General features: G+C 36.7%; 1 protein-coding gene across 1 annotated transcript in view; it reads right to left on the bottom strand.

Moving 5' to 3' along the window:
- Positions 1-24,826, bottom strand: part of GPR158 (G protein-coupled receptor 158) — a 456,131-nt gene that overhangs the window by 23,026 nt on the left and 408,279 nt on the right. Inside the window, exon 7 of the mRNA XM_012002013.1 lies at positions 12,749-12,987. Coding sequence (XP_011857403.1) covers positions 12,749-12,987 — 239 coding nt within the window. The remainder of the gene's footprint in view (positions 1-12,748; positions 12,988-24,826) is intronic.

The raw sequence follows: 24,826 nt of genomic DNA, 5'->3' as shown, positions 1-24,826 counted from the left end.
TATATTAATTATATATATATATAGAGAGAGAGAGAGAGTTGTTATTGTTGTTGTTGAGACAGGGTCTTGCTCTGTTACCCAGGCTGGAGTGTAGTGGCGTGATCTTGGCACACTGTAACCTCTGCCTCCAGGGTTCAAGTGATTCTTGTGCCTCAGCCGTCTGAGCAGCTGAGATGATGGGCATGAGCCACCATGACCGGCTAATTTTTGTAATTTTAGTAGAGACGGGGTTTTGGCATGTTGGCCAGGCTCATCTCAAACTTCTGGCCTCAAGCAGTCCACTCACCTTGGCCTACCAAAGTGCTGGGGTTACAGGCGTGAGCCACTGCTCCTCGCCCTTCCAAATCTTGGTCTTGCTTCTGAGCTATTGGTCTTGCTCACACTATTGCTCTCATTTCTAGTGGGAGCTAGAATTTCAGGTGGAAAAATCGTAATCAATTTTTCAATGTCCAATTCAAGTCCTGTTTCTATCACAAAGCCTCCTGAAATTATTCTAACCTACACTGAATTTTCTTCCCTCTAGTATCTTTATAGTTTTTATGTATACGGCACAATGCAGAGAATAATGCCACCCAACATATAATTGGAAGAAAATTGTTCATGGGGTCTTTTTAGTTGACACCCATCCCAACTAGTTATGAACTACGGGGCAGGAACTAAGTTTTTCAGTATCTTTTCTCCCTTTGCCACATAGATGGTAGCAACAGTACTGGGACAATGTAGATAAGATTTAGTAAATAATTGTTGAGTAAGTCTAAATGACGTCAGTTTCATGTTTAAGTCATTAGAGATGGAGACTTTTTGTTACCTTGCCCCTCCATCTAACATTGCAGGGCCTGTGAAAGGAAAATAAGGAAGAAGACATTAGCCTACAGTTTCTATTTACTTGCATAAGGGTTCCAGGCATACAAACAGAAACTAAAGGTAGAAGCATTCTTTGTAACTGATTAATTGTGAAGGAAGCTTTAGCCAATCATAGACAGCCAAATAGCTGATTGGTTTTGTAACCTGGGACCTCCCACTGGACAATATCCAAATAAGGCAAACACCTAGCTCTGGCCAATCAAGTAGTTTGTATTGTTTGGTTTTGTTTTTTAAATTTTGCTTCCATCTCCAGCCTGTAAAAGTTCAATGCTCAGGCTGCCACAGCAAAACCCACAACCTCCCTTTGGTGTTGGTGCTTCCTGATTCATGAATTGATCTTTGCTCAGATAAACTGTTAGATTTTATTTTGTCTCAAGTTTTTCTTTAAACAGGCCTATAAGTGATCTAAAGATCATACTGGCATCATTAATTGTGTTAATCTGCAACTGATACACTACTGAGTTTGTGGTACTGTGCTTGGCACAAAAGAATGGTGACTGCAAAAGTATTATTAAGTACCACTAGGACAAAAATATGCTGTAGTGGAAGGATTCACATGTAGCTGCATTATGAAAACAGTATCTCCTGCTACTTACACAGTTTTTACATAATGTTATACTGAAGACTCAGAAAAAGAAAAGTAGTTATCAGGTTAATTAGTGTGCTACAATGGAGAATTATATTTAAAAATATAAGACAAAATAAGATTTCTCATAATAGCTCAGTTGAACATTAAAATCATTTCATTAGCAATATCAAACAATGTGCTGTAGCTGAAAAACAATTTATTATTCAAAGTACCAATTAAACTAAATGTGATATATAAAAGTTGTGCTTGGGGAAAAAAAAATCAGTTTCATATAATTAACTTCAGACTAGCACTGCAATTAGTAAAGAAAGTATGCAGATGTTACCAAATTTGCGGTGTTATTACGTGGCAGTTGAAATATGTTTTGTGCTTCTTCTTTAGAAAATAATTTCTGATGTTAAATAATTTTGATGAAAGGCATGAGTATAGTTAGAAAAAGGATTGCATTTATATTTCGAGATCCAAATAGGGCTTTCAGAAACTGAAGTCTTTTCTTTTTAATCTGCATGGAATAACACTCAGTTTAAAAGTTAACTACCATAGCCTTTGAAGAATTAATATACTATAAGGAAAGTATTTTCAAGTTATTTTTTTTCAAACGGCTGGGCCAAGCAAGGAAATGAAAACTAGTATAAATTCTTTGACACTGAAGATGCTCCAGTTCCATGATCCTAGACTACCCACAAAAGCTGAGAGAAAAACAACTTCAAAGTGCAAATGCCACTCAAGCTGTGGTACTCTGATTTACCGTGCTGCAAAGGCATTTTGCATTAATAACATTTTACCCTGCTTGGCCCCATTAAAAATTATCTTTACACGACATAAATAAGTATATAAATGATAAAACGTTTAGGTTTTATTTCCCAAGTGTCTCTTTTAATGTCCTCTTCTATTTTTCTCTATATCCTATCTATTTAAAAACTTCATGGTTAAGGTGAAAAAAAAATTTTACAATTCTACCCAGGTTAACTCATTTTGTTTTCTTTCTAACAACAGAGTGGGTGGCACAGAGGTTATCACTACGTGTTAAATCAAACAACTTCAATAATTCTTGAATACTTTCAATTTCAGAATTCTAGGGTTCAGCTAGTATAAAGAAGCTTGAATATAAATAATAAGCATTTATATTATATTATAAGCCCTAGATATTCTGGGTGGTTATCTGCCTTTTCTTTGGTTAAAATAAAGCCAATTATGATTACACTGATTAAAACAATGAGAATGTCTCTTCTATTCAATGAGAATGTCACCAATTAAGTTACAAGTGACTTTATTAGACCATGTAGTGAACAGGTACATTTCTGAGTGTTTCTGCTGCTGGGAAGCAGGTAGTTGGTGAGCTGCTGTTATTCTGCGGGCCTTAAAGTCAGTTTATTCAGCTCCGAGATAGAGAAGCACGCAGAAGACATCGCAAGTACAGTGCATTTCACAACTAGGACAATGGAGGCTGGGTGTATGTTCCCTTCCCAGCTCTCTGGAAGCACGAAGCTCCAGGATGGGCGGGATGGGCTATACGATACGTCTGCAGAGAACGTCCATTCTCCAGCTTCACTCACCCCGTGAGCAGCACATTAGAGGCCAGAATCCGAGTCTCTTAGTTCCTGACCAGTGCTCCCTAAATGACATTCTTGACTGAGATTTTCTTAACCCTTGGAAATATTGTTATCCTACTGAAGAAAACAAATATTTTTTCCAGGTAGCAATTGTTTGTATTTAGAACAGCTGATACATTAATTAGAATTGAATAGCCTGTAGTAATTAAAGGAGCTCTCCTCAGAAGTACTTTTTGTCCCCTCAATCTGATTTCATACCTGACATCTGTTGAATGGACCGAGCACTGTGCTAAATGTATTTTGTACATTATCTACCTTTGTGAAGGTTTTATTGTAGAACTTGTGACTCCTTTAATAAGGCGGGGGTAACAATTTTGAATTCTGAAATGTCAAGCTTGGGTCAGAGATACTGTTGGGAACACTGAGGAGTAACACAGTCAGTCATACCAATGGTATGAAGTCACATAGTGACTTGATTACTTTATTTCTATTCTCTTACCACTCCCTGGGAGCTGAGGGCTCTCTGAGGCCAGAATGATTGGGAGTGGCCACACAGGCTGGCTTTTCTTCATTGCTTCTGTTCACACATTGCTAGAATGGGGACCAAGATTTTTTCCTTATTCTCCATTGCATCTTAAGTAAAAAGGGTGTAGAGGGTTCTCTCTCTCTGGCATATCCATTTTTTAGTTTCACATGGGGTGACAGAACTCTGGCAAAACTCAGCCACCTCAGAGTTTATGGATACACATTAAAGAGTGGGGACATGATGAGCTCACAAAGGCAGACTCGGATGGAAGTCCTCTCAGAGCACAGGGTCCAGGTCAGACGAGCAGGTTGTGTCTTCCATTTCCTCTCTCTCTCTGATACGGCTTGGCTGTGTCCCCACCCAAATCTCATCTTGAATTGTAGCTCCCATAATTCCATGTGTTGTGGGAGAGACTCCCCACCCCACCATGGGAGATAACTGAATCATGAGGGTGGTTTCCCCCATACTATTCTCGTGGTGAATAAGTCTCATGAGATCTGATGGTTTTATAAAGGGAAACCCCTTCACTTGGTTCTCATTCTCTTTGCCTGCCACCATGTAAGACATGTCTTTCACCTTCCACCATGATTGTGAGGCCTCCCCAGCCATGTGGAACTGTGAGTCCATTAAATTTTTTTTTTAATACCCAGTCTCAGGTATGTCTTTATCAGCAGTGTGAAAACGAACGAATACACTGTCATTTGCATGGGTATTGTTGTTAGGGGAGGGAGCTGGATATGGGATCACTTGCTGCTATTATCAAAGTGTCTTTCTGCCTTTTGATCTTTTATGAAAGCCTAGTAGCTTTGACTAGTGATCTGCCTTCCCTGGGGCTGCATCACTAGAAATTCACACGTACTATTTGAAGTGCTAGCTGGCGGGCTACCAGGAAGACTGCTGTGGGGGGTTATTTATTTATTATTCACATTCTGCCTTTGTGGAAAACTGTTACACTTCTTTGAGGCACAGTTATTTGAACTATGCTAAAGGGCAAAGAGAAAGTAAAGCACTTTTCAGAAGAGGTGGTATATAAATAAGAACTCCCAGTTCCATCATTCTAAAGACACTGAAGCAAGTGCTTTGAGAAGCATATGTAGTTTCTAGTGATATAGCCCTAAGCCAAGACAATGTGGTCAAGCTTTTATCCTTTGATTGAAAATTTAAAATACTTGTTAAGGTCACACATGGTGTCTCATGCCTGTAATCCCAGTAGCTTGGGAGGCTTGGGAGGGAGGATTGTTTGAGGCCAGGAGTTTGACACCAGCCTGGTCAACACAGCAAGTCTGTCTCTAATAAAAATAATGTTTTAAAAATTAGCTGGGCATATGGTGGTGCACCTGTAGTCCCAGCTACTTGGGAGGGTGAAGCAGAAGAATGGCTTGAGTCCAGGAGTTTGAGGCTGCAGTGAGCTATGATCACATCACTGCACTCCAGTCGGGGTGACAGAGGGAGACTCTGACTCAAAAAAATGTTTTTAAATAAAAATATATGTTTAAAATAGTAACAAGTAGTGCAGTGTGCATTAAGGCATATGATATACTAGAATAAAAGAAAATATACATAATGAACCTAAATAAAGAACATTAATCTGTCAGATGAAGAGGAAGTCTAATCTATTTTCTGTAACATTCATTAAATGGTGCTTATATCACATTTCACCTGCCATAATAAAGCCTAATCTTCTAGGGTAATTAGGTATTTAAAACCTTAAAAACAATTGCTATTTTAGAATTTCCTTATATAACTCAGCGAGAGAGTTGCTGTATTTTTCTCAGTTCTTTCTAAACATTGGCATATGACTAATTAAATTACTGAACACACTGCCTGGTTTTTTTTTTTTTTTTTTTGGTGTGTGTTAAAAATATTGCACCAGGAAAGGGAAGAACAAAGGAGAAAAGCATGTCAATAAAGAAGAATAAAGACTATATTTTCTATAATGGCAATATTTTATGTGAAATCCATGGAAACTAATACTTTTGAACAGTGAACTAATCAATGCTGGAATTCACTAAAAGACAAATATTTAAAAATTTCCAAATGGAATTAGACTGAAGCCTATCACACCTGTTTAATTATTGCTTGTATCTTCATTTACGTCTTTCTTTTCAATGTGGTGAATAAAATACGTAACAAGCGATGTCAAGCTCTGAGTTTCCAGAACCATGAGACTCCTCATGTATCATCGGACTTTCACAACTATGAAGAGGTGGAAGGTAGGGGGAGACAACTGAATTTATAACAGGGTTCCTATCAGGGAACAGTTATTAGATCATATAAATGCTGTTGAGAAGAGTTAGGCTATATCAGTGATACAGACAGACAGAATTACAGGAGATAACAGAGGACAAATAGAAGCTAGATAGGGCTTTTTGGATGTATTCTTATGCCAGGAGGGCAGTAAAATACATTTATTCTCAATCACATAACTTTTTATAACATTCTGTCATCACTTAACTTCTGGAAGAAACTGTGGAAACAGCTCAGCGCTTGCCTGGGTCAATATTAAAGTTTGATGCACAGTTTTAGTCACAGAAGGAAAGTTCTAAATGTCCTCAATGCTACCATTTATTAGCTACTTTTTTTGCGGTCTTGTTGTTTCTTGCAGGTAAGGTAAGAATCTGCCCGCTTGTTCTAGCTTACCTTGGTCACTGGTTCTGCTTCAGTATCTTCAATGTATGTTCTAAATGTGTAATCACAAATTGAGTGCTATTCAACTACATATGTCAATGGATGAACTCCATTACATCACAACCTCTGTTATTAAATAAATATATTTTCAATTTGGGTGCCTCATACTGGAGGACCTGCCTGCCTGGGATATCTAAACTTAGGTGTCAAGATGTGGTCTACTTGACTCTAGGGGTGAAATTATAACAGTTAATTCAGGCATGAGAAGTCAATTCTTACTTGTCAGTTTGTATTATCCAATTAGAAAACTCATAGGGGAATAAAGTTTTGACTTTTTAATATGACAAGTTTAATGCTATTGCAAAATATCCTGAACATGGACAACTGACTGCCAATTTACCAACCAGGGTAGGAAGATTTAGGGAAAAAAAAAAATTATGACAGTCGTACTACCAACAGTTTCCAAAATGAGTATGACATGATACATTGGTTTATTTTCTTCATTAATTTAGGAGAATGTTTCCCAGTCTCAACCCCTTTATTCTTTTGTTATTTCATTTTTATTTATTTATTTTTGAGACAAGAGTCTTGCTCTGTCACCCAGGCTTGAGTGCAGTGGTGCCATCTTGGTTCACTGCAAGCCCTGCCTCCTGGGTTCATGCCATTCTACTGTCTCAGCCTCCCGGGTAGCTGTGACTACAGGCGTCCGCCACCACACCCCGCTACTTTTTTTTTGGTATTTAGTAGAGATGGGGTTTCACCGTTTTAGCCAGGATGTTCTTGATCTCCTGACCTTGTGATCCGCCCGCCTTGGCCTCCCAAAGTGCTGGGATTACAGGCGTGAGCCAACGTGCCCCGCCAACCCCTTTATTCTTTAGATAGCTCTAGGACGATAGTGAAATAATAAAAATATTCCTTAAATCTATTGTATTCTGCTTCAATATTTGTAATTACACTATGTAATATGTTTTATAGTTTTCCTTTGCCATGCAAGTTTGTACCAATCTATTACGACCGTTGGAGAAGTCAAAGGTAGAGTTTTATAAAATGGCCGGCAATTATCCATTGGTTTCTATAACTTGCTCCAAAATACCTCCCCCCAAATTTGAACATATACATTTACCATGAAGATGAAGCTGGGACAAGTGTATGACTTCCACAGTCTTTAGCTTTAACATGTTTCCTCATACTGGTCTAAGTCTGACAATAGAAAATATCACAAGATGAAGACAGCTGACTGCTTTGTTCTTTCAACAAATATTTTTCAAGATCCTACACCTGTCAGGTTCTCTGTGTCAGGGATAAGTGTGAACAACGTAGGCCATGTTGCTGAGGAGCATGTAGTTACAAGAGGGAGGAGCAGATGGAAAGATTCTTTTGTCTTCAGTGAGCTACAGAAAATACATTTAAATGTACTCAGAAAAATGCAGGGTACTGAGTCATATAATGATGAGTAGTGTAAGTACTATAGTATGTATTGTTATTATAGATGTACATGATTCTCAAAACGGTATGGCAGTTTAAATATTTATAGGAATTATAATGTAGAAATGTCTTGGAACATCCAAATTTTAAAATTCTCTTTCCACCAGATGAATAAAGTCATTTGTTAAGAAAAACTGACTACTCTGCCTGAAAAGCACTTCTCACATTGTCCAATGTCCATGTAGCAATGTCCTTATCCTTATTTTTTTCCATTAAAGCTTATCTCATTTTTTAAATACAGGACAAACAAAATAATTGAAAATTATCAATGGATATAAATGACAATGTGATTCTGAAAGCCATTTTCCCCCTTCTATGTTTTAAAATAATTTCCTCAAGAAGACACTGTGGCTCTTGTAGCTTCTGAGATTTTTCCAACCTATTTTCTACACATGTTTTCTCTTTTGAAACACTGTGGTAGGAAAGTCATCTATCTGAGCAGTTTTGGAGCAGCCCCGTGCAATGAGCAAAAATAGAATGAACCCGGTCTTTGAATGTATGACCCATATTTCTAACTAGATCTCTACTTCACTGGAAAAACTAGTAGTCACTCTCTCAAATGATTTATTTTGAAAAAGGGATTGTTTTTGATGGGTAAAGCTGATCCAGAATGCAAAGGTACCAATATATTTATCATCACTTTTTCTTTTTTTCTGAATGAGCTCTTGACACTAATGTAAGTGCATACAGCTTCTTGAGAAAGATTTCCCATCACGCTCATGGTTAAGCCTATTTCCTCCCTCTCTACAGCCCCTTCCTACATGGGAACATTTCCGCTTAGGATCCAGGAAATAATTTAGTGTTCAGCAGTACAGGTTTTCTAGCTGACTGAAGATATATGGATTTATTTTTGATTAACAGTCTGAGTATCAAAACCATGTTACTTATAGAGCTCTATAAAGAGACTGTAAAAAGGCACACACTACACATTAGAAGCCATTAAATTGAGAGGTTAAATATTGATGCTGCATGCTGAAAGAGAAATAAATGAAAACTTTTATTAGGATAGTGTGAAAAATAATTACAACAACCACATGTCTCAGATTTCTCAAGACAGTCCTAATTCCAAATATTCTTTTTTAAAATTATGTGCCCTGACTTTTTTTTTTTTTTTTTAGAGAACAGTGTCACTATAGGATGAGCACACTATAGGGACTAATGTGTTACAGTACTTTATAGGACAAAAACAATGACTGTGAGATGACAAAAACACCACCAAAAATTTAATTTCCTCTTACTTCTTGGTCCCTGCACTCTCACCACGAGTCTTGATTTTCTAAGAGACCCTAATGTTATCGCCTAACATCTTTAGGTGTATTAGTTTAATTTCTGCCTCTTAAGTTTTGATACTTCTATCTCATTCCTGAAGCCATGACCTAGATCCTACCACTAGAATCAGTCTCTTCTCTTAGTTTCTTGGTACCTCTTTAACTGAGACCTGGTTATTACCTAAGGAACTGCATGCCCTGCAGCCCTCTCAAGCTATGAATCTTCATTTTCTCTTGCACTCTCTATCTCAGGGTCGTCATTACTCTCTATGTCCTCTTTCCCAGAATTATTCAAAATTAATGTCTTTTAAAAATGCCCATTTTCTTTTCCTAGTTCCAATACTGCAAGTGGAAAAATCTGCTGCCTGGTAAGCTTCCTCTCTGGAGGAGAGCAGAATTTAGGAGCAGTAAAGTACAATGAAAACAATCTGAAAAGAGCTATTGTAGAGGGGGTAAATGAGTTAGAAATGGGTTGTGATCAGAATGGCGTTCTTCATAACTCAGGAATGGAAAACCAAATCGTGTATGTCCTCATTTATAAGTGGGAGGTGAGCCATGGGCGCACAAAGGCATACAGAGTGGTATAATGGACACTGGAGACTCAGAAGGAGTTAGGGGGTAAGGGATAAAATACTACAGACTGGGTACAATGTACACTACCTTGGGTGATAGGTGCAATAAAATTTCAGACTTCATCAGTATACAATTCATCCATGTAACCAAAACCACCTGTACCCCCAAAGCTACTGAAAAACAAAACAAAACAAAACAAAACAGTTCTTCAGTGTCTTCAACGAGTGACTTGGAGGTAGGGGAGTTTTATGTAACAGAAAGTTCACATAAAGTGAGAGTGGCCACTGGAGATGAGGGTGCCAAAATGTTAGATGAGTCTGGCACAGGTTGTGGTGTTACCTTAGATAATATGAAGGAGAAAATATAAGAATAAATGTGGATATGGGAAGATTTATAGATAAGGCAGGAATTTGAAGACATTTCTATTGTATGGGTCCTGTTTATTATTTTTTCAAATAGAAGTCATCTACTAAGAGAAAAGAGAAACATGGAGAGTTTGGAGGTATGAAAAGAGGATTTGAAATAATAATTGCGAAGAATGTTCTAGTGTTTGATCCAGGGGAACAGTAAGAGTGAATGGAATGGCCAGGGCACTATTGAGATTAGTTATCTTTATGTTCTCATAAGTTCATCTGATTCCCTCCAAAGAGTCAGCAGTTCTGTACTTTAGAGTAATATGAGAATCACCTGAATGCTTATGAAACACAGATTGCTGTGCTCCACTATCCGGGAGTGTCTGATTGAGGAAGTCAGAGTGGGTGCTAAGAATCTGCATTTCTAACAAGTCCCCAGGTGATGCAGCTGCTGTGGGTTCTAGGACCACACTTTGAGAACTGCTCTTTCTCCTTTCTAATGATTCCAACTCCCCAACCCCTGAATTTGGTGAGTTTGGTACATTTCACTTAAAAAAAAAATACATCCTTATAGTCATCTTGATTGAATTTACTGATTCATTATATCACTTTTCTGTTTCTCTAAATTTCTCTAAGACATTTTCAATAAACGTAACCATACAGTATTATTAACAGTATATTTAATAAACTCACAAGAAACTCAACCATCCAATGTATTCTGACTGGAGTGCAGCGGCGTGATCTCGGTTCACTGCAATCTCTACTTCCCATCTCCACCTCCCAGGTTCAAGCAGTTCTCATGCCTTGGCCTCCTGAGTAGCTGGGATTACAGGTGTGAGCCACTGCCCCACTCCTTCACTATTTTTTTTTTCTTTTTTTTGAGACAAAGTCGTACTCTGTCTCCCAGGCTGGAGTGCAGTGGCATGATCTCGGCTTACTCCAACCTCCACCTCTTGGGTTCAAGCGATTCTTCTGCCTCAGCCTCCCAAGTAGCTGGGATTACAGGAGTATACCACCACGTCTGGCTAATCTTTGTATTTTTAGTAGAGATGGTGTTTCACCATGTTGGTCAAGCTGGTCTTGAACTCCTGACCTCATGATCCACCCACCGCACCTCCCAAAGTGCTGGGATTACAGGCGTGAGTCACCGCGCCTGGACCTTCACTATTCTTATAAAATGAATGTTCTTTACGCCTCTTTACGGTAATGTAAATATTACCCATGGTTAATAGAACTTGTCCTTTATAAAAGGTTCCTGAGTTCTACTCCAAACTGCTATCTCCTTTTACTAGACTATTGCACCAAGAATATTCACCACTTAACTTTGCTTTTTAATAATTCTTATGCATCTATGTGAATCAATAAGCTACCTAATGAAAGGAATAATGACTATACAGGTTACTATCAATTATATATTTCTGTATATTTCTACATAGAAATCATGAATATGATCCTCTTTGGAGGGCAAAATAAATTTTTAAAGGTCTCAAATGCATCTCAATTCCAATGCATAAAAAATTCTTGGTGAACAGGCCATGCTCTCTGCTTGTTTGTCATCATGTATTTTGAGGGTTTGTTGGTTTTTTTTCAGGGGGAGGGGTTTGCTTTTTTTTTTTTTCTTTTTGTAAAACAGAAAAATAAAAACTAGTGGCCTTTGCTTCATAATAATACAAGGAAATGATTTTTCCTATTTGGTTAACTTGCATTGAAAGCGTAAAATAATGTTAGGGTGAGTAGAAATTTTTTATCTATACAATTTTATTTTCATATCCAGACTAAAGCCAAGATCAGAATCGCTTCCTACCCTAGTGTCATGATTTATCTTCTGATAGTTATATTACCCAAAATATAATAAGCTTTATATATCATAATCATTCTCTTTACATACCCATATTGCTTCAATATTGCAGATACTAGGTTTATAAGATTCCTAAAATATCTTGCCCAGAAAAATATTCCTCCATTTGAACTGTAAACTCAATATACATTTTATTAGCTTCCAGCAAAAGACTAGATGTGAATATTTAGCCAACAATTGCAAAATATGAGGGGGACAAAAAATGGGTCAAACTCATGTTTCTGTTTTTTATATCTGCCAAAGACAATTAAGGTTTGTCCTGTGGCTTACTGAGAGGAACAACAATAAAATATCCCTTTTTTTGTATGTTTAGAGACTTAGCTTAAAATAGACTAATATTAGCAACAGAAAAATTCCTGTGTATTTTCCTCATCTTTTCAAAACACTGGGCTGCCAGAAAAATAATCTGTGTTTTGGGTCCAAGCCATGATGCAGCTCTTGAAAGTTCTCCAGGTTCTCAGCCACATAGCACTTACTACATTCATGGAGCGTGGCTTAGTCTTTGTGTAATTCTATACCTCCAGAGATAAAAATTATAAATAAGTTATCTTTTGAGGTCAGCATAGGAAAGATAGATTAATCAGAAATTTTGCAGAGACAACCTTTTTCCAAAGAGTGCCCTAGACACCAAGTCTGATATATTATAGGGCCAACATTTTATCTTAAACAGCATGCTTCCTTTTTTCTCCCAAGTAAGGAAATAGATCAAGAGAATAGTTAATATTAATCAAATGGGGACCAACTGATAAGATCGAAAAAAGTAAGCTCTTTATACACAGAAGTTGCCATTATTCACTTCATTTCTCCTTTCTGATTTATTTGATTACATTTTCTCAACAAAGCTATATGCCTTTGAAAAACAATAGAAACGTCCAGAAAAAAGTTTGCATTTCACATGCCATTACTACCATTTTCATGTTACTTTACCAGAATTACATTAGGTGAGATTAGTTTAGGCGTTACAAAAGAGTCTGGCAAGACTTTTAAAGAAGCCAGTTTTAATGCTACTGAAAAATGGTAAGACCATCACACAAAACAAGTGACCACATACCAACTGCTGTCATGTAGTCCCAGCGGTCAATGAGGCACATATTGAAGATGAGGTGATCAGATGTTTGCCCCTGGCCAATAAGTGAAATCTGTTTCTCCAAATTCTGGCACACAGATGAAGTCCAGCCAATGAGAAACCAAAACACTACCAAGAGTATTACTGCCAGCATCCTCATTACGCGTCCACCAGTCATATACGGAATTCGTTGAGCCGTTCGTGAAAGAAACACCTTCAAAACCCTAGAAAAGCAAAAGTTCAAATGTGAAAGCAAACCTAACATTCAGGAAGTATAACTCTAAAATAACTTATTTTTCTAGGTAAAATGTAAACCCACCAAAATCTAGCTAATCAGAGTTTGCTTTGTTTTGTATTTGTTTTTGTTTTAGAGACGGGGTCTCGCTATGTTGCCCATGCTGGAGTGCAGTGGCTATTCACAGGCACAATCATAGTGTACTGCATCCTTGAACTCCTGGCTCAAGCATTCCTCTTGCCTCAGCCTTCCAAGTAGCTGAGACTTCAGGCACATGCCACTGTGCCTGGCTTATGCAGAGTTTTAACATGACAAAATCCAGAAGCAGTATTGCTCTTATTTTTATTTAATTTTATCTTAGTTTATCTTCCAGTAGTAAAACAAATATCTTTCATTAGAGTCCATTAGGTCAATAGGTTCATACATAATGGGAGGTCTTTGAGCGTGTCTTAATATTTCAAGGAAAATTCTCAGGACTTGAGAAAGATCCGTAGGCAAACATTGCTCAAACAAGGTTTCTGGGGGATCAAAAAATAGTCCTGAAAGTAAGTGGTTGTATTTTACAATATTATACTAACTCAAAAAACTTCCTTCAACCAGTTGTTTTTATAGTAGAATGTTATTAAAGGTATTTTCTGAAAATCATTTCATATTACCTACTTTCATGGTCATTTTATCATATTACCAAAAATACTACGAATAATAAAAATGAGAGAAATATTTAAACACTAGGTAGACTAAATAAGGTCATTGCATTAAGGAAGAAAATTGGGATGGCCTATAGGAAATGTGATTTTTAAAAACTAAGACTTTTTTCTGTATGTATCTCAGATGAAGAGCCAGAGTTGAGAACTACTAGATTAGATGATATCTAAGCACTGTTCTATCTCTAAATAATGTGTGAAGACAAAGTGCACCCTTACTATAGGAATTCTCTACCCATTCTTCAATTTCGTTTCTAGAATATTCTCAGCTGATTTTAACTCCCTACCCTATTCTGATATTTGATGTCACAAAATTATGATTTGACATAGACCACCATGAGTGGTTTATGATAGTGTGAGAGTGTCTGTAACCCATTTCCATAAAGCATAAAAAAAAACACATTTTCTCAATGTTCTATTCTCTCCTTCACTTCATTCTTCGAATAATTTTAAGTCAAATGAATTTTTTATAAAGATTATTCTAAATCCAGAAATGAAGCCAATACACCTGAAATAGCCTTGATGTACTATGCTATATTGTTCCTCCATATAGAGACCTTTGGCAATTCTCCTTGAATTAACACAACACATCCATTAAATTAACCCCACTGTCCTTCAGGACAGAGGGAAAAGTTATTTAATTATTAACAAAATACTTCTCAATTTTTCTGTGGAACACTGTCAGAAATACAGTAACAAATACAAGTAAAACAGAAGATCTCTTAACCATGCTCCATCTCATCAGTTCCCCAGATTAACAGTTACTCTCCATTCTGTATATGCAATGTATTAAGTGCTATCCATGTCATAGTGAATGCTAACACTGGCGAATGCTAACACTGGCACTATGCCTAAGCACTTCTCTCCAACCAGTTTAATTACTATTTGTTATGAATCAGGTGTATTTGTTCCCAAATTATGCCCACTGTTATAATTAAATATTAAATAAAATAATTATACATGATTACGAAACAAAAGGAGACTATTTTTTTTAAGATGGAGTCTCGTTTTGTCACCCAGGCTGGAGTGCAGTGGCGTGATCTCAGCTCACTGCAACCTCCACCTCCTGGGTTCAAGTGATTCTACTGCCTCAGCCTCCCAAGTAGGTGGGAGTACAGGCATGTGCCACCATGCCTGGCTGATTTTTGTATTTTTTAGCAGAGACGGGGTTTCACCATGTTGGCCAGGCTGGTCTTGAACTCCTGACCTCAGGTGATCTGCCCGCCTTGGCCTCCCAAAGTGCTGGGGATTATTACAGGCGAGAGCCACCATGCCCAGGCAAGGAAACTTTTTCTATGAAATCTCTCCTGAATGTTTTGGAAAGATAAAAATAAAACATTAAAATAAAATGTTAACTTAGTGGAAGTGAAGAAATTTTAAAATAGAGAGTGGTCAATAAACAAAAAGCTAAAAAATTTCTACACTCAGATTACTTCAAAAAAATTTAACACAATGCAGTAGATAATACATTTTGGTGATTTATGCTATAGAGAGAACAATGAACTCTAAATATCAAACCCATAGTCAAAAAGAAGCCTTATTTCAAAAAGACTGGTGAGTGACTGTGTTTTAAATTACAGTATCTATATAATTTTTTTAATGCTTTTCTACTTTAAAAAACTTCAACAAATTGACCAAATATAATACTAAGTCCAGTTATATTGGATAAGAAGTTTTCTATTGTAATTAGCAGATTAAAAGATTCAAGAAGTCTACCTTAGAAATAGAAATTTCTTGGAAAATTAGTATTTGCCAGTTCCAATGTTATTTTCTGTAGGAGAAATTTGTAATCATAATGTACACATATTTGTTTCTGGTTGAACCTGGATGAATTCTAAATTTTGAATGACTACATTCTCCGGAGAGAACCTGACCCACTTTTCTTCCATAGTTTGGCAAGGGCAGAAAAAGAGAAAATGGTTCCAAATTCTACCTTTACTCTTAATGTAAACATTTTAAATATAATAAACATTTACATAGTGACAACCATATGTTAGGCATCATGCTAGGCAATGTGGAAGGTAAAAGATACAATTTTTGTCTCTAGAAACTTACAATTTAACTAGAAGTAAGTTTGCAAATAGCTACCATGTGCAATAGCTAACACTATATATTGTATGTGGCTAGCAAATCTAACCCAATAGAACAGGTAGTATTTGATCTGGGCTTTGGGGGATATCAATAGGTAGAAATGAAGGAAAGTGGAAAATATATAAGGGGATATTCTAATTGACGGGAATCAAAAGCAGGGAAATGCAAGCTGTCTTTAGGGACAGTAGGGGGAACAGGTTGACAGGAAGCAAAGTTTGGTTCTCAATACCCAGCAACTCCTAGGGAGTTTTCAAGTTAAGGCAAGGAGTTTTCATCAGCTTGAGAGTGCTTCAGAGAAAAAAGTAGTTATGAACTATATATTCTTTCCATGGTCAAAATGTGATAAATATATTTTTTATACTTGTTTCACAATTTCCATTGCAACTTTAAATCTCAGAGAGAGCTAATAGTGGATTTGTTAAGTAACTGTCTCCTTTAAAATACTTCTTAATCAGTTAAGTTTTGTCTTTTGCAAAGGAAATCTATGATTCCCGTTATAGTAACTTTTACTCAAATCTCATTTCTAAATTATCAGAAATGTTTATGTTTTCTAGCTGGCTCTTTGGGTATTTATTGTATAGCTTGAGAATTCAAGATTGTAAAATCCCTATAATCTCATTTCAAGAGAGCAGAACCAAAGCAAAATCCCTCATGAGTCTTCCATTATTGATTTTGTTGGCTTTCAAATAATAGAAAACATAATAAACACAACTCTACACTTCAATCTAAGCATTTCAGGATATTGGTTTTTGTAAAATGGAATAAGATGCATTTTTCTAGGATTGTCTGAAAAGAAGCCTACAGGTCAGACTATAAAAAAGAATATGCAGACATGCATTTGTATGAAATACAACTGTAGAAAAAATTTCAAATCATTGGACTTCCTATATGGATGACTTTTCCACTATTTTTTCACAGCTAAATCTTCAGGAGACCATGAGTTCAGAAGGTTTCACTATTTCTGAAGGAAAGCCCAACATATATGGGAAGACTGCAAGAAACATCCAAAATTTAATATGAAAAGGCGTATTTAAAAGGCACATTCAATTTTCATTATTAATAGCAGACAAATTCATGGAAATCATTGTGAAATGATAAAATGGGTAACCCAGAAATTGTCATCATATTCATCTGCCTATGCGTTCTTATTTTCTAGACATTTCTGGTTCAAGCTATATAGCTCACCATAAGAACTTGTACTTGGGTTACCCAGTACCTTCCTCCAAGAGCGAACTGATGTTGTTCACTTCTTATTTTACATGGTCTCTCCCTAGCTTTTGATGTGGCTGGAACCCTCAGCTTCCATGATGTCACACTCTCTTGGTTTTCTTCCTAGTTCTCTCTTCCTACTTTCTTCCCACTTCTTGGCTAGCTGCTTTTCAATCTCTATTGCAGACTTCTCTACCTCAGTCTTCCCCTTAAATGGCAGTGTTTCCGAGGATCTCCTAAATGTGGCCACATTATATTATTACTCCATATTGCACCCAAGCAACTCCATTGGCTCCCCTATCTCAGTTATCATCTATATGCCAGCAAGTCCTACCTCTGTACCTCCAGTTCAGATCACTCTCTTGGGCTCAATCCCTGTATACTCAGGGGCCCACCGGACATCAGCAGGGCCTGACACAAAATCACCCCTCTCTCCACTCCTTCCTTCTCCAACCCACTTTGCTGTTCTCCAACCTACATTTGCTGTTGTGTTACAGCCCTGTCTAACTGTATGAAGCAGAAGCTTAGGAATAAACTTGGATTTTTCTCCCTTATCCACGTTCCAGCAATCAAATGAATCATGAAGAATTTAATGTCTACCTCTTAAGTATCTTTCAAATTCTTCTATTTTTCTCCATCCTCACTGCCACTATACAGGTCCTAGCCACCAATTCATTCCCTATAGTAGCTTCCTAACTAGTCTCCTTACTGGTCTGGCCCACCTTCAATCCACATTCTATGATGGATAACATGGTCTTTTGCTATTGTACATCTGATCATGTTGCTTCCCTGCTTATAGTCACTGGCTCTCCACCAAAATTTAGTATGGTAAAACACTTCTAAAAACTGGTTCCTCCTCACCTCTGCAGCCACATCTCTCCACCCTCTCTACATCCTATAGTTCTGCAGGTCCCTCTGGATGACATGCAGTTATCCTCTATCTGAGCCTTTGCCCTCAGCTTTCCTCACCATCCCTCCTCCTACCTATACAAACACAGTGTTTTGCTAAATCCTGTATCTCCTTCATGTCTCAGTTTAGATGTTACTTGCCATTGACACCAGCACTTACCAAACAAGTAGCATCAATTTTACCTAAAAACTTGGTACAAATGAGAACTCTTGGATCCCACCCAGACCCACTGACTCTGAAACTCTGGAGGGATGGTCCAACAATCTATTTTAACAAACTTTTCAGGTAATTTTGATGAAGGGTAAAGTTTGAGAGCCGCTGCTCTAAGCAATTCTTCCTATCAGATCTAAGATTGGTGTAGGTGCCTTTCCAATGTCTAGCCTGCCAGGTAGAGTTTTCAGTCTTTATTATGCCGATGACAGAATACAAGGCTTCTAATAATAGTTCTCCATTTTCAGAACATTTGCATTTGTATGTGATTTTGCAGCATCTCTTCTATTTATAAAAAAGGAATGAAAAAATATATATCCTCAAGCCATCCAGTCTTCTGTCCGATTACCTTAACTGGAATAATCCTAATGTCCTGAGTTTCTTCATTAGAGTCTAATTTCTATTAATCTTACTGTGTTCATAGAAATTCCAGAGAAGAAATGCTTGAGATAAAAGGTATGAGGTGACACTTCTTGTAACTTTAAAGCCAATCAATTATTGACAAGAGTACCGAGAGCTAACAATTCAAAAAGTGCTGGAGGCTTCTGCCTGTCATTCTGCTTTTAATGGTGACAAATCCCCATGTTCATTAAGCTTTTCATCAATTTCTCAAAATTTCATTTTCAGAAGTAAATTAAAGTTACTTCTTGGTCAGTGGATGAATTTTAGTTAAATACTTAAAAAGACTGGCATCACCGGCACAGAAATAGGTTTTAGATGCTTATCAGACATGAAGTTCTACAAGATTATTATGAGTATATTAAGTAATTGCTATTACAAGAAAGAAAATTCACAACTAGGTTCTAAATATATTGACATATTTTTTGTCAGTTTTTGTGAGCTGCATGAGTTCTCATATCTTATAGTGTTTTTCCTTGTTTCTCACCTTTTTTCTTTAATTGAAGGTAGATGGAATAAGGAAGAATAATTAAAAAAGGAAGGAAGGAAAGAAGGGCTGCAAGACTGTTACAAGTCATATCTTAGATGGTTATGAGAGGTGGGGCCATCTGGGCTTCCTGGGTTGAGTAAGGGCTCAGAAAGCTGTGAAACTCACTCATTTCCTGTATCAGGACTTAACTTTGGTCCTGGATGAATAATATTGAAGATATATGCTTAAAATATCCCTAACATCAGAATTTGTGCATGTGTTTTCTTCCCCAAGAAAGCTATAAACAGTGAAAATTTTGCTGTAAGCTTCCCTGTGTCCTCTCTCCCTTTGCCCTCCCCCAAAACTAAAAGGAATGTTAACTGCCCATTTTTCTGTGACCAGCAGACCTTATCTATGCTCCCAATTCCAATTACTTGTAAACATACTTTATAAAGTCCTGTAAGATCCTGTCTCCTTTGCCATGCTGCTGCAAGGTCATAAAGTAGATAAAACCTAAGTTGCAATTCTGGTTTTCCTCAAAATCTAAGACATGTCACAAAATAATTTACTGGCTTTGTTTCTCACTCTAGTAACATCTTCCCGCCACACATATTTCCAACATTAAAGAATTTCAAAGACAATTGTATAATCTGACTCTGGCTACCCATTCAAGACCCCTTCCACACTGTGGAAGCTTTGTACTTTCACTTGGCTCTATAAAGCCTATGGCTTTTTCTCACCCTCGGTTCATGTCTCTTATCACTCGCATGGTCAGCCGCCACACCAGTTCTTTGGTGTGGCTAGGCAAGAACCTTAAGCGTTACAGTTACAGCTGAAAGGACCTCTCCATATTATCTATTCTGATCCCACTAATGTATAACAGACAATTCTTTTTATTTATTTATTTATTATTATTATTATACTTTAAGTTCTAGGGTACACGTGCATAATGTGCAGGTTTGTTACATATGTATACTTGTGCCATGTTGGTGTGCTGCACCCATCAATTCGTCAGCACCCATCAACTCGTCATTTACATCAGGTATAACTCCCAATGCAATCCCTCCCCCCTCCCCCCTCCCCATGATAGGCCCCGGTGTGTGATGTCCCCCTTCCCGAGTCCAAGTGATCTCATTGTTCAGTTCCCACCTATGAGTGAGAACATGCGGTGTTTGGTTTTCTGTTCTTGTGATAGTTTGCTAAGAATGATGGTTTCCAGCTGCATCCATGTCCCTACAAAGGACACAAACTCATCCTTTTTTATGGCTGCATAGTATTCCATGGTGTATATGTGCCACATTTTCTTAATCCAGTCTGTCACTGATGGACATTTGGGTTGATTCCAAGTCTTTGCTATTGTGAATAGTGCCGCAATGAACATACGTGTGCATGTGTCTTTACAGCAGCATGATTTATAATCCTTTGGGTATATACCCAGTAATGGGATGGCTGGGTCATATGGTACATCTAGTTCTAGATCCTTGAGGAATCGCCATACTGTTTTCCATAATGGTTGAACTAGTTTACAATCCCACCAACAGTGTAAAAGTGTTCCTATTTCTCCACATCCTCTCCAGCACCTGTTGTTTCCTGACTTTTTAATGATCGCCATTCTAACTGGTGTGAGATGGTATCCGTTTTGATTTGCGTTTCTCTGATGGCCAGTGATGAAAGACAATTCTGAGGCCCAGTGAGGGGGAGTCATTTATCTAAAGCAAAACAGTCAGTAGCAAAATCACCTCAAAACTCCTATCTTCTTACTCTCATGTGAGTACTTTTTTCAGTTACAGTATTTTACCAAAATAGAACTATCTAGCACCTGGTTCAGGGCCATATCTTTTAAAAGCACAACAGGAATCTGCCTTTCCAAACATGCCACATTTCCTCTACTCTCCTATATGCTCTTTTCTCTCTAATCTAGACGCTCATACCTTTGAATGCCATTCCGTCTATCTAAACTGATTCAAATCCCACTTATCCTTGTAGATTCATCTTAGGAACCTCATCCAATTTACATTTTTGTCTGACAGTTCCAGGCCACAAAATTTTCTCCAGTTACCACTATTATTCAGTTGATATCTCCTATGCCCTTGTAAATCTTCCTGAAGTTGGGAGATGTTTATTTTCTAAGCCCCCACATAATCTAGCACATGAAGGCAAGAAGATTTAATTGACCAATTAGTTAAACATGTCCTTCTGACAGTATGACCAGCAAGAAAAAGTTTTATGGTTGATACAGGATCCCAGAAACTGGAAGAAGCAGGGTAAAATGGAATTTGGAAGAATTCTGATAACAATATAGGATGTGAGAATAAACATTAGCTCCTGTTATGTGTCAGTATTTTGCTAAATCAAAGAGGTTCAATGCTGAAAATGGCAGTTATTTACCTGTTTTCATGTTCATTCTAACTCAGTAAATATAAATGAACAGGCAATTTAAACACAATCTCAAAAATGATGGCATAGGGAACTTCAAAAGTCTATCAGTTCCTAAAAACAATCAACAAACTAGCAAGAACTGTTAGTCAACTTTTTTGGAATTCTAGAAACTACTTAGGAGCTTATAGAAATGAGAGGGATACTTAAGAAAAAACAAAAACACAGCTGAATCTGAGTAAAAGAGCTATGCAGCATTTTAACTTACTTTGATTCTATCTCATGCTCCTCAGCTCAATGACGGCTTTCAAGACATCTGCGTGCTCAGGACAGGTACCAAGTACTAGAGGAGCACAATGGACCTTATTTTCAAAGAACTGCTGTTTATTTTGACCTGGCTGGTGGATCCCTGAAAGAGTGGCTCAAAGGGCTTGCTTTTGTTTTACCCAACTGCTAATTTTCCTAGGGCTGACAAAGTTAGCGGGGGGTCATTTATCTAAAACATTTAAAGGCAAATGGATTACTCAGTGCTACCCAGGACAATGAATAATGGTTAAGACAAACAATAGACTAAACAAAAAGATTGTGAAGAAGGAATGGGAATGAGATGATCTGGGGAATAAGAGCACTGAAAAGTACCAATATATTTCTGGGAATCTAGAAGCCTGGAACATTCTCACAAAAGGCATGAGAAGGGCCCAAAGCTCTCATCTCCTGCTGACCTCAGACTCTGCACATGCAGGAAATACAGGCTTATGTGTGTTGAAGACATACCCAACACACAAACATGCAGTTCATCTGCAAATAATTCAGATTTTAAAAAGTATTTTTTGGTCCAAGTTTTATGAAAATCTCTGTTGAATTACCAGCTGACTACTAACCTAACAGAAAAGAGACTTCAATGACCACACAAAACAAAGAATATAGACTATAAAAGTCACTTAACAAACAAGCCTGAAAAGGATGGAGAATCTGATTTTTGGATTTACCAGACTATAATATTCAAAATGTTCAGTTTCTAATAAAAAATGAGGCACGCAAAGAAACAAGATTATACAGTCCATAAGCATGAAAAAAAAAAAAAAAGACACTAATAGAAACGATACCTGAAGACATCCAGGCATTAACCTTATGAGATAAAGTTTATTAAAATTTTTTTTGCAAATTCTGATACTTTAATGTTTTGTCCATATCACAGAAGTTATGTACATATAATTTTAAATTTTTTTAAATTGACACATAATTTATGGGATGCAGAATGATGTTATGCATATAATATGTAGTGATCAGATCAGGGTGATTAGCATATCCATCACCTCAAACATGTATAATGTCTTTGTGTTAGCAACATTCAGTATTCTCCTCCTAGCTACTTAAAACTGTGTAATATATTATTGTTAACCAGAGTCATCCTACAGTGCTATGGAACATCAGGGACAAAGTCTTTAAATGAACTGTCTTATGCTCAAAGAGGTAAAAGACACTATGGACAAAAAACTAAAGTCAACCAAGATAATGATGTCTCATGAAATATAGAATATCAATAAATATAGAGAAATAATAAAAAAAGATCAAATAGAAAGTCTGATAAAGCAAAATAAAATTTCTCATTTCAGAAAAATTCACTAAAGTGGTTCAACAACTGGAGGGGCTTGGCCAGGCAGAAGAACAAATCAGTGAACTTCAAGATAAGGCCAATTGAGATTATCCAGTCTGAAAAGCAGAAAGAAAAATGAACAGAGCCTACGAGACCTGTTGCATACCATCAAACATACCAATATATGCATAATGGGAGTCCCCGAAAGACAGAAGAAAGAAAAAGAGAAACAATATTTGAAGAAATAATAGCTAAACTAACTTAATAGCTAAACTAACTTAATAGCTAACTTCCCAAATGTGATGGCAGACATGAATCTAAACATCCAAGAAGCTCAAGGATAAAGTAGGATAAACTTAAGGAGACTCACACTAAGATACAGTATAATCAAACTATTAAAATTTAAAATATTGAAAGCATTAAGAGAAAAGCAACCCATCACATACAAGGGATCCTCAGTAAGATTAAAAGCTAATTTCTTATCAGAGACCATAGGGGCTGGAGGAAGTTGAATGATGTATTTGAGAAGGAGGGGAGGGGAGGGAACCCTGCCAACCAAGAATTCTATATCTGAAAAAACTCACCAAAATTGAAAAAGAAACTAAAATATTCCAAGATAAGCAGAAATGGAGAGAATTTGTCACTAGCAGAATTGCCTTATATGAAATAATGGGAATCCTTTAGGTTAAAATAAAAGGACTATAGACCATAACTCAAATGCATGTAAAGAAATGAGAGACACTGGTAAAAGTAACTACATTGATAAATATAAAAGTCAGTATTAATACTCTTTTTCCTAAATGATTTAAAATACAGATGCATAAAACAATAAGTACAAATCTGTTAATGAGTTCACAATGCTTAAAGATATAATTTGCAACAATAAAAATGTAAAAGAGCATAAAGATTCATAGGAGCAAAGTTTTTGTATACGTCTGAAACAAAGTTGGTATTAATTTGAACTAAACTGTTATAAATTTAGGGTATTAATTGTAATCTCCAGGGCAACAACTAAGAAAATAACCAAAACATATGTAGTAAAAGAAAGAAGAAGGGAATCAAAATGATACACTAAAAACTATTGATTTACCAAGCAGGCAGTAATGGTGGAACTGAGAAACAAAATGGATATAAAATATATAAAAACAAATCACAAAAAGGAACAAGTCCTTCCTTATGAGTAATTACCTTAAATGTAAACTAAAAGGTAGAAATGGTAGAAGAAATTTTTTAAAAGACAATCCAACTATGTTTTCTATAAGAGAGTTAGTTACCTTAGATCTAATGAAATAAGTAGGTTATAAATTAAAAGGTAGCAAATGATATTCTATATAAATAATAACCAAAGTAGAACTATGGTAGCTATATTAATATCAGATTAGATATAAGATAAAATTTGTTGGAGACAAAAAATGACATATACTTATAAAAGGGTTAATCCCTCAACAAGATGAATGATTATGAACATATCTGTACTAAACATCAGATCCCCATAATATATGAAACAAACAGTAACATAATTGATGAGAGAAAAAGATAGTTCAATAATAATCTAAGTTGGAGACTTCAAGGTCCTGCTCTCAATAATGGATTGAATTATCTACACATACCAACAATAAGGAAACAAAGGACTTGAACAGCATGATAAGCCAACTAGACCTTACAGACAAATATGGGGTATTCATCTCAACAGCAGCAGAGTACACATTCTTGTCAAGTGCACATGGAACATTCCCCAGGACAGACCATATATTAGACTGCAAAACCAGTCTCAATAAATTTCAGAAAATTAAATCATACAAAGTATCTTCTCTGACCACAGTGAACTGAATTAGAAATCAATAACAGAAGGAACACTAGAAA

This window comes from Mandrillus leucophaeus, unplaced genomic scaffold, assembly GCF_000951045.1.
Source record: "Mandrillus leucophaeus isolate KB7577 unplaced genomic scaffold, Mleu.le_1.0 Scaffold673, whole genome shotgun sequence".
NCBI lineage: Eukaryota > Metazoa > Chordata > Mammalia > Primates > Cercopithecidae > Mandrillus > Mandrillus leucophaeus.
Note: the sequence above shows the minus strand (reverse complement) of the source record. Positions and strands in the feature narration are given on the sequence as shown.